Source organism: Mustela lutreola, chromosome 4 (genome assembly GCF_030435805.1).
Source record: "Mustela lutreola isolate mMusLut2 chromosome 4, mMusLut2.pri, whole genome shotgun sequence".
Taxonomy (NCBI): Eukaryota; Metazoa; Chordata; class Mammalia; order Carnivora; family Mustelidae; genus Mustela; species Mustela lutreola.
In genome coordinates this window covers 158,866,502-158,881,319 of record NC_081293.1, presented here as the reverse complement: position 1 = coordinate 158,881,319, position 14,818 = coordinate 158,866,502, and the positions used below count along the sequence as shown (strand labels likewise).

The window sequence follows — 14,818 nt, the reverse complement described above, 5'->3', positions numbered from 1 at the left end:
AGGGCAAAAAAAATAAGGCTTTGATCTTCATCAAAAAGAAAAGTATTTAAAATAGATATCAGAGGCTCTAAAAAAAATCAGGAGGGCAACAGTGGCATGCTCTTAAATGCTGCATCAACAATGCTCTTTGTGGCACAGAGGTCACACACACAGCACACAGGACTATGCTTTGTGGATGAACGTGTATAGCAATGACATTTAGAGTTTAAAGATGAGTTAAGAGAATCAAATTTTGAATGTGTCAAGAACACTTCAACCAATTTATGTTGCTTGATTCAGGCACAAGAGTAACAGATGATAAAATGTATGCTTTAATAAGTCTAAAAGAGATCCTTCAATACTTATTAAAAACATTAAGTGACCAAAAATACTATGTCATAGTTTAATTGACAGTGTTTTTTTTTCCCTAAGAGTTCCATAAAATAATGCTGTGACTTACAGCACCTTATTGTTGAAAAACAGTAGTAGTATTAATAGCTAATAATTTTTAGGTGACTGTCATATGCCCGCCTCCACATTTACATACAGTATCTCAATTAGTCCTTACAGGAATCTGGAGAGGTATATAAAGGGTATCCTCATAACAATTGCATACCTTTGACAAGTAGTTCCCAAATGAGGTCACAGATATAATGCAACTTTTAAAGCACGGTTTAGTACTTCTGTACTTGTAGTTGTAAGTAGTAGTATTTTGGTCTTCCAGATGATATAGATAACTAACCATCAAAACCCTGAATCTGAAAATGATGATGGAGACACCCATGGGAGGCTCAATAAGTGGTCTATTTCACTGAGACCAAACAAGCAAGGTAATTTTCAGTTACTTTGTGTGAAAAATAGAATTTGGATTATGTCTTCTTGAGGAAGAAAAAACCTTAGTATATATTTTTTTCATTAAATGTTTATTGTGCTTCAGTCAACCATTTGTAGTAGGCCACAGCCAAACTTAAATTTGCAATAAAGAGAAATATAGTACAGGAAAGGATATAGCTGCAATGCAAAAAGAAACTTCATGTGCAACAGCTACTCAGATGCTGATGTGGCCCTGCTCCCAGCCTAAGTGTGGGAAAGGCAGTGAACCTCTGGTTCTAAACACCTCTGTCTGAACTGGCAGATTCCTCACCCTGCACAAACTGTGTTTTCCATCAGACTCTGGGCATGCCTTCATGAGAAAAGGCATTGGAGAGCCAAGTTCTCTCACTTTCTTAATCCCATGTTCTTCCTCTGAACCATTTGTTTACTGGTTCAGTAGGATTATAAAGTGAAAGCAAGCTGAAATAAAATCTCAATGGTCATTCTCACCTCTCTTCAAAGCAGAGCCAATCCTTAGGGTCTGGTCTAGTTCACCACTGTATAGATAAGGAAACCAATGCTTAGACAGTTCCATAATTTGCTTAAGGATGTAGAGCTACTTAAGTGTTTGCTCTAAAAAGGGTGGAGGCACGGATTTGAACCCCAGTCTGACACAATACCTATTCAAACCATAGTTTGTATTTTCTAACTATTAGCATTTAGGTTGCTTTAAGTATTTCATAATTATAAACATGGTACCAAATAGATTTTAGTTTACTACTTTTAGTGCATTAACTTAGATTACTGGTACCAAGTGTTGGATTTGTTTTGTGACCCTTCTTGTCCTAGAGATCTACAACCCTCTGGAAAGCCTACAGCAGAAAATATGTGGATATGTCTATTTTACTTCAGGTCTCTAGGCACTATTTATTATCAAGTTTGACTAAATCAATATAGGTGAAGTGTACCTAATAATTGTTTTCACTTGCATATATTCATCACTGGTAAGATTAAAAATTTTTGTATTTACTGGTTTGAACTACAGGACATGTGAATGAATATATGTATAAATATATACATGTGTGGTGGTCTGGCTATCGATCTATCTATATCGTTTACCATCCATGCACATCCATGCAGGAGAGATCAGATTTCTGATCTCTCTTTTGGGTTCTCTTACAGAACCCAAACATATTTGAGGTTGCTTACAAAAAACAAGGATGGTGAAAATGGAAGGAGAATACTTCCTTTTTTAATAAACCATACAGTTTTTTTAAGAGAATCTGCGATCGTGTGGAACACTATCGAAATAAATGGGGTATCAAGCAATCCCTAGATACTTATATCCAACTATATGCTTAATTTAAGCTTTAATTCTATGGGGATATAGAAGAATCTGTCCTTACATTTATTAGAAAACAAGATAAGTGGGGTGCCTCTGTGGTTAAGCAACCGACTCTTGGTTTCGGCTCAGGTGGCAATCTGATGATCATGAGATTGAGCCCTGCTTTGGGCTCCATGGAGTTGGCCTAAGATTCTCTCTCCCTCTCCATTTGCCCCTCCCCCCACTCATGTGTGCACTCTCTCCAAAATAAATAAATAAATCTTAAAAAAAAAAGAATACAAGATAAGCACACTGACCATTTCAGAATATATAATGAGAGCTAAGTTGTGTCATAGCACCAAGTGAAATTCACAAGGGGATGGAAGCCAGAATAAATGAGGAAAGAGAATTGATCTGCCCTAAAAGAGGGTAGATAGAGGGATAAAGAGAAGACACTGTTAGGTGAAGAAAAGAAAAAACACTATTAGCTGTGGCCTGATGCAAAGAAGCTGTGTACCTGTGGAAAGTCAGATTTCCCAGATGAAGTAGGAAAGCTGGGGAGTCACAGAAACTGATTTTGAGAAAGAAGATATGATGGTGCCAAGCAACTGAATGCCTGGCACTGGAGTCCAAACTGAACCAGGAGCAAAGAGAGCCACAGAAAGTATGTAAGTAGATGTGTGACAAGAGAGCAGTGGGCTGAGTCTAGCAGTGATATACAGGGCATACCAATGCAGAGACATGAGAAGAAAGGCTACTTCAAATGCCACCACAGAAAGCCAGGTAGAATAATGAGGATGCAATCCAAGGGGGTTTCTGAGAAACATATCCAAATGAAAAACAGCAGGCCAGAGTGACGGACTAAGTCTGCAGCTCTGTATATGGTTAGAGCACAGAAGGAGCACTGGTTTTAGAGGAAAGACAGCCCAATTTCTACATGTACCTTTCTAAAAGAATGCAATGTTCCAGACATCAAAATCATCGCTTTGCAATTGGTAGATTCAAAATAAGTTGGGTAAAGGTATTTTAAGGAAATCAAATTAATACAAATACATTTCTGGGGCTCCTGGGTGGGTCAGGCCATAATCTCAGGATCAAGGTCCTGGGATCGGGGCCCCCGCATTGTTGGGCTCCCTGCTCAGCCAGGAAATCTGCTTCTCCCTCTCCCTCTGCTGCTCCTCCTGCTTGTGTTCCCTATCTCTTTCTTACTCTCTCAACTAAATAAGTAAAGTCTTAAAAAAAAAAAAATACACGTTTAGCCAGGAATCAAAACAGTGGGCATTATGAGAATGATGATGATCATTATTTTCCTCATTGTGGTTGACTGAATTTCACTTATTTATTTATATTTAAACCACATCCAGCTTCACAAAGGTTTGGGAGTGGCATACAGTGAGAGTGAAGCTTCAATTAATCAATTCTTTATTTATTTAGTATCTCTATTCTTGAATGGATAAATAATATTAAATGTAGCCATTACTGTTTCATATATGCTATACTTAAGGGAAGTTTAAAAAATTACACATCACCCCTTGTATATTTTTTTCTACTTAGCTGCTATTTTGATGTATTCTAATTTTTAAAACAGCAAGCAAGTCATCAGAAAGGTTCTGAGATATGCTATACTCAACACTGGCGAAGTAGAAAACCATAACATTATAGAACACCAGTTGCATGTAACTAGCAACAACACAGAGTATGTGGCCATTATGAACATGAAACTAATTCTTTCATGTTTATCTAGTTGGCTAAAATCAAGGAGATTACCAAAACATTTACTTTCTCTACTATGTTCCCATATACAGCTTGTAATTGTGATGATACTTCAACAGTTATAAAGGCAGACTTGATACTGACACCAGACTTCCTCCTTTTGTTTGCCTTTTAAGAAGAGGTCATTAATAATAGCAATGATTAGCCATCTCGTCATTACTCAATCCAGACAGGAGGCACAATGCCCCTTACATCAAACCTGCCCTGTGACGTAGAAGACTTCAAATCTTGTAAGTGAGCCTTGATAAGTCTCTCTACACAATAGGATTTCCTATTATAAACATCTGTTTTCTCACATGGACCATGTTGAACACGTTAAAAATAAGTTTCTCTTTCCATATCAGTCTGTCAAAGGCATAATCAATCAAAAACTAAGGCTGAAGGCCCAAATCTCCTTCCCCCACTGATGAAAGTTTCCACCTTAACTTTTTTGGGGTTTGAAAGTTCAATACTAAGGAAGATAACTGTTAAGGTCTTAAGAACACAATAAAGCTTTTCCTTTTCAAACAGTAGATAACATCTACTAAAGATATTAAATGCACTTTTAAGGAAAAGAAAAAGTAAGGCAAAATGCTATGCAATGTGCCAGTACTCCTTCTAACTCTAGGACTGTGTATACTCAGGTCTCCAAACCAGCACATGGTTGCTCTTTTCCTTAAAGATTCCTCTGGAGTCAGGTGGAACATGAACATTTTGTGGAGAAGTCGCAGAAAGTCCATTTGGAAATAACAATATTGTTCCTCTTTGCTCTCTTGTCATCTTCTGGACTTTATGTGAAAGAATCTTAGTTATCTAAGCTGTTTGGTAAGAAAATGAAAAGCAGATCTTTACAGAGATCAGGAAGGGCAAAGAGAATACACCCACATACCAACCACAAGAGATAGTGACTACCTAGAATGCTCTACTCAAAAGGATTCTGAGGTCATGTGCTGGCTCAAGAGGAAAGAATTTGGGATGATTGTAATGTCTACCAAGGTCATGTGAAGGGTGAGTAGCAACACTTGCGCCAGCTTATTGCCTCCCTTTTATGTAGATGCATTCATCTCCCTAGAGAAAGCCTGGTTATTGCATGTGACCAGGCAGATGACACCAGAATACCAGAAATAAGGGCTGCTAAAGCAAACACCATGGCATAACTTAACATCAGCATCCTACCCTTCTCTGATTAATTTGTTAAAATGTGCTTAAGTTGTTAACCCAATTGACAAAACCCTTTCTCTTTTAATGATGGAGAGTACTATGTAAAAGAAATTATTGTGGTGAAGGAAAGGTTCTATATCTGCACTTTCCAATGTGATAGCCACTAATGGTAGCCACATGAGGCTATTGAGCAGTTGAAATACAGCTAGAGAAATCGAGGAACTGAAATTTTATTTCACTTTAATTCATGTAAATTTCAATTTAAATAGCCACATATGTCAAGTGGCTACCACATCAGACAGCCAATATGTTTACAGCTAAATATGACTAGAATCTGTTTGCTTACAACATTGAAGTAAATGGGATCTAACTCCATTTTGTTTATTGAAATATGCTGAGATCCTAGAACACTACCTGAAACATAGTAGATGCTTAATAAATATTCATTGAATGCATAAATGATTCCAAGTCAATCCTGAGGTATATAAAGTTTTGCAGTTTGGGCTTTTATACAACATTTTTAAATGTACTATCACAATTAAACATTCTCTCAGACTCAAACCAGTAACTCAGCCCTCATGGGCTTAAGTAGAGATAGAATTTTCCATAGAGCTTCAAATAGACAAAGGGTCAGTAAATACATGTTTAAATTGTACATTGCAAATACTCTGAAATCTCCTCAGCCCCTAACCTGAGAAGTAAGAAAACAATTCATTTTAGAATTGCCCCATCAGGTACTCTGAGAGAACACAGTATTTGGGGCAAAACTTCTCTATTATGACAGGAAGATGATATGGACATTATCATATTTATTATCAAATCCACTGATGGAACCAAGTTTAAGAGCTCTTTTTGGAGATGCCAAAGAAAACACTTAATGGTTAAAGTGAAGTGAAGTATCCCTTAAAGTGAAAGGAAGTATCCCTACAAAAACACATTTGGCATATGTAACTTTCAGCACTTTGGAAAAGTCCACAAACACCAGCATTTATTTGCCCCCAAATAATTATGAGAAGTGGCAAAAATAAAAAAAAATCACTAAAGAAACAGACTAAAGAAAACAATGATAAATTCTGTTCCAAATGAGATGTATTAAAAAAAAAAAAAACTACTGATGATATAGTATGAAGAACATTATTTTTCATTAGTAATAATTAATTCTAAATATTTTTGCTTTGTGAACCTGATGCCTGTAAGAAAATATTCCAGAGTGAATTCAGGCATTTTGCCTGCCTTTGTGACACACACCACCTCAATTACAATACAACAAACCATTATGCAATGCTATGTGAAATGTAAATAAAATATCTTCTGAGTACTTTCTTCTACCTCTCAATACTTATGGGGACATCTGACCTTGAACTGAGAGTCTCTTCTGAAAATGCTATCCACATGTCTGAAGTTCTCCCCCTCACACATGTACTCTGCCATCCACTTTCAACCAAACCGTCTAAATTACATTCAGATTTCTGTGGTATCATAATAACTTCAATATGGGACATATTTTCAACATTCTGGTCAGAGACTCCTTTCTTTCCCGCCTTACCCTCCCTCCAAGTTATTTCAGGTTTGCATATTTCATTTTCACATCTCAGTGGGATACCCATCACATAACATTTATTTGTGAGGTCTAAAGGCATAACATGGGGGATTGTGAACTAGCATGTCAAAACCACATACTGCATGCGTATGTCTTGAAGAATGAAAAAGGAATCCCTTTTTCTCAAGATATATAAGCTGTCTCAACAGTATAAGTCCAAAGTGAATACCACAACCTAATTAAAGATGAAGAGCATAACAAGCAGTATTAAAATGTCTTTCTTCATTCATTCTTCTCCAAGTTATGTTTTTATCAAGTGTCCTGTCTCATTAATGACTTCGATAGACATTATGAGTATACACACCTTCTAATCTCACCAAATTTAGAAGAAAGTTGAAAGAATTTTTCCCTCCTTGTTTTGGGAGGTATGACAGCACAGAACATAGTGGCAGGACAGAAAGGAGCTTTGAGAAGATGCCTCGTCCATTCACCTGCCTACAGGGATGAACATACTACATACTCCCAGCAGAACGAGGCTGTTTCCAATGTTCCCTAAATTCAGAAATACCACAATCTCTCTGTGAACTCAATCCCTACATTCGAGAACCTCTATTTTAAGGAAATTCTTCCTCTGGGTCTAACCACACTTCAGGAGCACGTGAGCTGTGTGATCACACAGGGCCCCATGTTCAGAAGGATCCCACACTTGATTTAATGCTTTGCAATTGCCATCTTGAAATTCTTAATAATGTTATCTTTGAACTTGTGTTTTGTAAGTGAAGTCCAATGGGAGAGAGAAGTGTTTCTGAGAGGGGAAGACATGCCCAATATGCGTGGCCTTCTCCCTTTCTGTCCCATAAGCTTAGAATTCCATGGCCCCTGAATGACTGGGAGTCAGGGAGACTTAAAGCAAGTACAAGGAAGTTATGTTACATCTAGACTGATTAAGTGGGGCACTGACAACCCTTCAAGGCTTTTCATTTGCCCCAAAACTTGTTTTGAATGAAGAAAGGCAGCAATAGATTAATAAACCAGGAATGACTAAGGCAGTCCATTATATCATGTTATTTCCCCGTATTATCCAACTATTACACTGAAAATGGTAACAGAAGGAAGGGGAAATAGAGTAACACAGAGTTCCTTTTCCTTTCTCTCCTTCCTTACTCATCAGTAAGCTGAAGGTAGACAGTGTTGGTAGATGTGTACATATCAAGAAGTGAAATAAAAACAGTTAATTTTGTGCAGTGATTCACAGTTCTTTAAGACCAAAATACATATGCATGTATGATCTACAAAATACAAATTACATAATTTGGGTGATTAATATTTGTATTAAGACTGGCATTGTACACTATAAAGAATAAGGGTAAAATTCATGCTAACAACTTGAATTTTTAATTTTCCTTCATTTAGAACAACATAAAATGGCATATAAAGCACCATGATGAAAGAGAGATGGAAGAAAGTAAAAGGCTTGTTTTGGTATCTGTTTTAACAACACTTTAGCACTTTTTCCTACTTTTTTGAACAAGGATCTATATTTTCATTTTGCACTGGGCTCTGTAAATTATATAGCTGGACCTGCCCTGCTTCCTCATGCTCCAGATTATATCTACTACATGTATTCTGACAAGTCAACTCTTGTTAGCTTTCACCTTTCTCTCCAGTCATTTACCCAACAAATATTGACTGTGCTATGGTCAAGCATTGTGTCAGATGCTGAGAATATAAAAATGAGTAAGATATAATTACACTCTATGGAGTTGCAACATGGGGGGTTAAGGGGGTAGAATAATAAATAAAACAAGATGGAATTGGGAGGGAGAAAAACCATAAGTGACTCTTGATCTCACAAAACAAATTGAGGGTTGCTGGGGGGAGGGGGGTTGGGAGAAGCGGGGTGGGGTTATGGACATTGGGAAGGGTATGTGCTATGGTGAGTGCTGTGAAGTGTGTAAACCTGGCAAGTCACAGACCTGTACCCCTGGGGATAAAAATATATTATATGTTTATTTAAAATATATATACAATTCCACTCTATTCCATTATCTCATTTAATTCTTACTCAACTTATTGCATAAGTCCTATTATTGCTTCCAGCTTAGAGCTACAGAAGTAGAAATTTAGAACAGCTAGAAAACCTGCTCAGAAGGACTTTATCTTCAAGTGGTGGAACCAGGAACTGAGGCCATCCACATATTTCTGACTACTTAATCTGAGTTCATAGTTATCATTCTTACTAATACACTCCTAATTGTACTGTTTTCTATTACTACAATCAATTTTAGCAATAATCTTATTTTTTTAATCTATGAAAAAGGTGTACTCTAAATTCTTTTCCAATTTTTTCTTAGTATTTTGTTTAGGATATAAAATATAGTTTCATTTTTTTCATCTGACAATATTTTGACCCAATTATAGAAAATTACATTCAACTGACAAAGACTGTGATTTTCAAAATCTTGTTCATGACTTTGTTTGCTAAAATATAGTGTATTAGTTAAAAACATACGCTTTGAAAGCCACCAGACCTGGGCTCAAATCCTGGCTTTACCACCCACTAGTTTCCAAAAGGTACTTAACTCTCAAAGCCTAAATTTTTTCATATATAAAATGAGGATGAAAACAGTACCTTAACTACCTTATTGGGACATGTTTAAGATTAAATGAGATAATTCTTGTGAAACACTTAAGATACCACCTGATGCCTACCTAGTAAGCACTCAAAAATGCTAGTTTTAGTACTATTATTTTTAGTCCTGTGTTCTCATAGCTGTGTTTAAAAATTAATTTTAAATGACTTTTTTCTTGAAATGGTTTCCTCCAATACAGAAAATTAAGTCCAGCAGTTTCTAATTTCTAAGAAGTATATTATTTCTTTGTATTTAAAAGCATGCAAGAGGTTCCCCCAAAATGACACCTGGTAGTCATATAATCCTCTAAAATTCAAGGGCTCTAAAATATTTTTATTTATATAATCTTTAACCAAAAATTCCAAATATGAACCCTCATTTTCCCCCATTTGGTTCTAAACTGTCTACTCAAAGAGTCAAGAGTAAAGGAGTTTATACACTATACATAAAGAACTATATAAATGTAGCAAAATATTCTTGTCATTTAGCAAGGCTATCTCAGCTCTCCCTAACCCTAGAAGTGACACTTAAATTTAAGAACATTGTGCAAATTAAAATGGCTGAACTGTTTTCTCTGGTGGAAAAGGAAAGGATTAGCTAATCTGAAGGTTTACTGCCATTGCTCAGGCAGGCAAATGACTGTTTCCGTGGCTTTAAGTGATTGAAGAGCACATAAAAAATAGACTGAATACCACATAAAAATGGACTATATACCTATTTTAAAAATAACTCTAGAAAAAAAAAGGTCTTTATTTGACATTTTTATTATGGTTTAAAGAAAAGAAAAACAGGACCTGGGTTTAAAAAAAAAAAAAAGCCTCCATCTGATACCTTAGAAAATATGATAGCCACGTGAGATCTTCCTAAAAATCACACTCTTTTCAATAATGACGGCTGTTACCACTACAGGCTTGTGGGTCCTTACCAATTCTTGAGTGTCCTGCTGCAGTGGCAGAAATGCTGCTTCCAGAATAGCAACCTGGTCAGGACTGAGCTTCTGCCACAGCCCAATCAGCAGAATCACCAGATGGGTGGCACTTCTCAGCTTGGTGAATGACTGGAACAGATTGTCTTGGTTTTCCTCTACCGCATCTGCTAGAGCGATTACCTGCAGAAATGACAAACTTCAGTTAGGGATAATTTCACAATTCTTGAGCCCTCAACAAATTACATTTGGCACACTCTTGTTTTTCTTTAAAACAAATTGATGAACTTTGTCTTCCACAAACACAAGCTATGTTGAGTAATAAAATAGTTATCATTCATCTGTTCACTTCCTTCTTTAAAAAAAAAATCCCTAAGGTAATTCCAAACCCATATGGCCAAGAGATGAAAATATCCATGAAATCGGCTTAATGGGGACATTGTTCGGTGTCTGCTTCACCATCAACAGACCTTCTACAATATGTGATAATATAAGTAACCCTAATACAGTTACTTTAGTCTTTATTACTAGCCACAGAGATTGAGCAATTAAAAAATATCAAAATAGCCTCATTTGCCATGTAATTTAAAATAATGACATCATTGTACCCTTTTAAGAAAATACTGCCTCTGATTATTATTCTTTACTTGTTACATGGTGCTGGGATATGCAGTATTTCTTTATTATAACTAAAAGGTAGATCATGTTCAAACATTTGACCAATTGAGTAATGTCATTTTTAACACAAATGTCAGGCACTAGCCCACAGGGATCTGAACGAAAAGAAAAAAAAATGTTCAGGGTGTGTTAGCTTTACAATGCCAAATCTACTTAGGATAAAATTGGCAGGAGTAAAATTGGCTCTTTTTTTTTTTTTTTTTTTTTTTCATTCTCCTGAATAATCCTGTGGAAAAAAGAACTAAAGCAACAATTGGATGGAACATCCAAGACTGCCCATTGGTGTTTTATTTTAATGTCTTGGTGAATTTTGTGCTCATTAAAAGTAATGAACTGACTGGCTCAGAGGCACAAGGCGTCTGACAGCCCCCAGAACAGGAATAGTAAAAGCCAGGGCAATGTGAGCTCCTTTCTATCAGTCCCTGCCAGCTTGAAGAACTAGAACTTAGATGACTTTCAGAACTCTAGTGTACATGAACCATTTGGTGATATTTCATGGCTTATTGACCCTGGCCCAAAGGGCTTGTTAAAAAATCATCATTCAAACAAGTCAGGGTTTACAGCTGTGTGGTCTCCCAAATTCCATGTAACAACAGGGCTGTAGGGGGACAGTCCGCAGAGTATCTGGGAGATGATGGAAAAGAGATACAGTTTAGGAAAGACAAAGCAATTGAAGGTTCTTGCCTGACAATTCTGGGTAGACCAGGAATCTTCATCATTTGGTTGAGGGGTTGCAGGAGATAGAAAAGACAACCCAATTCACATTCAGATCTCCAGGGAGCCCTGGGAGTTTGGACCAAAGTCAGCATTACAATAAAATGCACTGCTTACTATGTACCTAATACTGTGCGACTTCCTTTCCATAGGTATTCAAAAAAGTACATATCTTATAATCCATAAGGATCCCATAATTTGTTGGACAGGAAACATACATATACAACCAATTAGTGGAAAGAAACATTACTGTAATAATGTCCTAATTGTGCAGAACAGAAAATAAGTATAAAAGAAGTTAGCAAAGGGACAGATTACTATGGGCCAGAGTTAATATCCCTGGGGCCTCTTTTACTCAAATGAGGCTTGGAACTCATCCCTTCCCTATTACTTCAAGAAGTCCCCTCTAAAAGACAGAGGCCACTTTCCTTAAATCAAAACACCTGGAATCATCTGCTTCTTTCCCCCACCCTCACCATGATTACAACTGACTCCTGTTAAATTCTGTATTTATTTTCTTTTCTTCCTGTGAGTGTTACCAATTAAGCCTCATTGTGAGGACCATCATATAACAACACAGATGCCTTGTCAATAAGCCCAAATCACACAAAGATCAAGGTCATAAACACCTCCTAAGTGCCAGGTATATGCAAGAATTTGCAGGAAGCACTCTAGGGAAATCAATGGTGACAAATCTAATCTCTACCTTCAGAGAGTTTATAATGGAGAAAGGAAAATACGTCAGAGGCAAAAGTTGATACTGTAGGGAAGACCCTACGAATGATAAAGGAGAATGCCATTAATATTATAATCATTAGGTTAATAATAATCCTTGTAATTAAGTGAGCATAGACTACATGCCAAACATTCTGCTGTGCCAGTACTACACACATGGATGCAAACTGTGCCTGTGTTTGGAAGGGCTCCATAATTGGTTTAATGCCCTGCTCTCTCTGTCTTGAAATTTTTCTTCTTTTTTTTAAGAGAGAGAGGGGGCAGGAGGAGGGGAAGAGAGACAGAGAGAATCTAAGCAGTCTTGATGCCTTGTGAGGAGCCCAATGTGGGCATGATCTCATGACCCTGAGATCAAACCTTAACCAAAATCAAGAGTCAGACACAACCAACTGAGCCACCCAAGTGCCCCTCTGTCTAGAAATTCTTAATAATTTTATTTTTGAACTTGTGTTTTATAAGTGAGGTTGATGAAGGAGTAAGAGACATGTACATGAGAATAGGAGATAATGCTCATTAACTCACAGCATTAAATGTTCTTATATTTGCACTTAAAATTGGCATTGCACAATTGCACAAGACTAATGTTAAAATTCATGCTAACAACTTTAAATTTAAATTTTTTGTTACTTGGAATGGCATTAAATAGAAAATAAAAACAAACCAGCAAATGGAAAGGAAAAGCTTTGTATTTTAGTAGTTATTTCTAAAAGCATATTCTTCTGGCCTTTGAACAAGGGCCCTGCTTTTTCATTTTGCACAGGGAACTGCAAGTCAAATAGCCAGCCTGACCATCACCTTGCAAGTGAGAGACCAGGATTCACACTTGGAGTCTCTCACTTCAAAGCCTGCATGCAACCTGAAGCACCTTCTAGGTTCAGAGAAAGGCCTTACTGACTCTGGAGAACTTTAGGAAAGAAAACGTAGAGGAAGAAACAGTGGTGTGCTGGAACCAACTTGTCCAGCTCCTATAGGCTCCAGAGAAAGGACAGGTCGTTTGATTTTCAGTTTTGTATGTCAGCTATTAAACTTGGCCATTACTAAAAATTAAGTCACATAAACTTGAAATTAAATAAATTACACCAAAACAAGGGTAATAAATACTCAAAACTCAAAGCTTCCTAATTAGTTTACTATTGTCGAGACCCTTGAGGTTATTTATGTTTATTGTATCTGTATGTTGAAAACACTCTGCAATGGTGGGCTATTGCCCATTTCTTCCCAGCTTTGCATTCAGTGACCTCACATTGGTAGACTGAAATCAGCCATGGCAGAAGTATTTACACATGAAAATCAACAAATGTTACAAAACCGTGCTTCCTCCCAACACCTCTCCTTCCCAGAGAACCAGCATGCCACTGAGAGAGGTATCAGAAATTCATCCTTAAGATGGGTAAGGGTGCTTTAAAAGTGTAGGAAACAACTTGAACAAATGCATTAAAACAGAAAAGTAGAGAGTGCTTGTTCAGGAAGGAGCAAATATCCCAGTTCGGGAACAGCATTTGATGAGATCAAAAAAAGGAAGAAAAAAAAAAAAAAAAGGTAATCTGGGCAACTGTCACAGAGGAAATGGAATGTCAAGTGAAGAGCATGCACTGAGCAGCGCAGGTCCTGGGTGGTGGTGGAGTACTATGAGTGTGGGTGTTCCCTGATGCAGGCTGCATTCAAAGCAGCTATCGATCATAGTAAACATTTGGGCATTTGCTGGGACTTAAAGTAAGGCTGTTATGCACGTTCCTCACTATCAAGGGAAAATTCTTACTAAGTGTAACAGCATGTCAGTTCATAGACCCACCCAACTTGCTAAACACAGCTGTGGTGGAAGAATGACTTCTCAGTGAGACAGCAGCCCAAGCCACAGGATCTTTCCTGAGCAAGGCCCAAAATACATTAATCTGAGAGAAGCATCGTTTCTCTAAGTTTCGGTCTTGCTAGTTATATTTCTGTGCCATTGTGGAAAGTCTGCCATCCCCCAACGGTCACAGAAATTGGAAAGAAATGGGATAAACAATTCCTTATGTAAATTACCCCCAAGGAAAATCTTCCTGACCTACTGGCCAGCATGAAATACTAAACAGATCTCCATGTTCTCAATTTAGTTCTACGTATAACAGCCAAGTTTACTTTGTTCTTCATAAGAGCCAAATGAATTTAGAAGAATTAACATAGTAAAAAGGGCTGGAAAATATAGACCCACCAAGATTTAGATCTGTCCCACCAAGGCCTAGAGGATCTCGCTATTCACCTGGACCTGCAAAATGAGGCCAACCAGCTGCTAGGGCTTAAACCTGAAGGAGAGTGATTTTTCAGTGCTCATCACTGGCTGTGCAAGATGTATGTTCCCTGGGTGTTCAACAGAACTACAGAAAGGGAAGGGTTTAGGAAACAATAAATGCTAACGATTTCAAGCACAAATGTGTTGATGGCCTTTGTTTTGCTTTTTCGAATTGAAGGTTTCCAAATAAAATGGAGACCCCAAAGGACATCCGTGTCCAACTGCCATATCAGTTGATGCCAAAGTAATGAGGCAGAGGCCCAGGGAGCTGCTTGCAGGAAAATGCTCAACT

General features: G+C 37.3%; 1 protein-coding gene across 3 annotated transcripts in view; it reads right to left on the bottom strand.

Annotated features, from left to right (window-relative positions):
* The window catches only part of BBS9 (Bardet-Biedl syndrome 9), a 464,985-nt gene that overhangs the window by 90,407 nt on the left and 359,760 nt on the right, over positions 1 to 14,818 (bottom strand). For all 3 annotated transcript variants that reach the window (XM_059171518.1, XM_059171519.1, XM_059171516.1), the window contains one exon: positions 10,128 to 10,310. In XM_059171518.1, the coding sequence (XP_059027501.1) occupies positions 10,128 to 10,310 (183 nt within the window). The remainder of the gene's footprint in view (positions 1 to 10,127; positions 10,311 to 14,818) is intronic.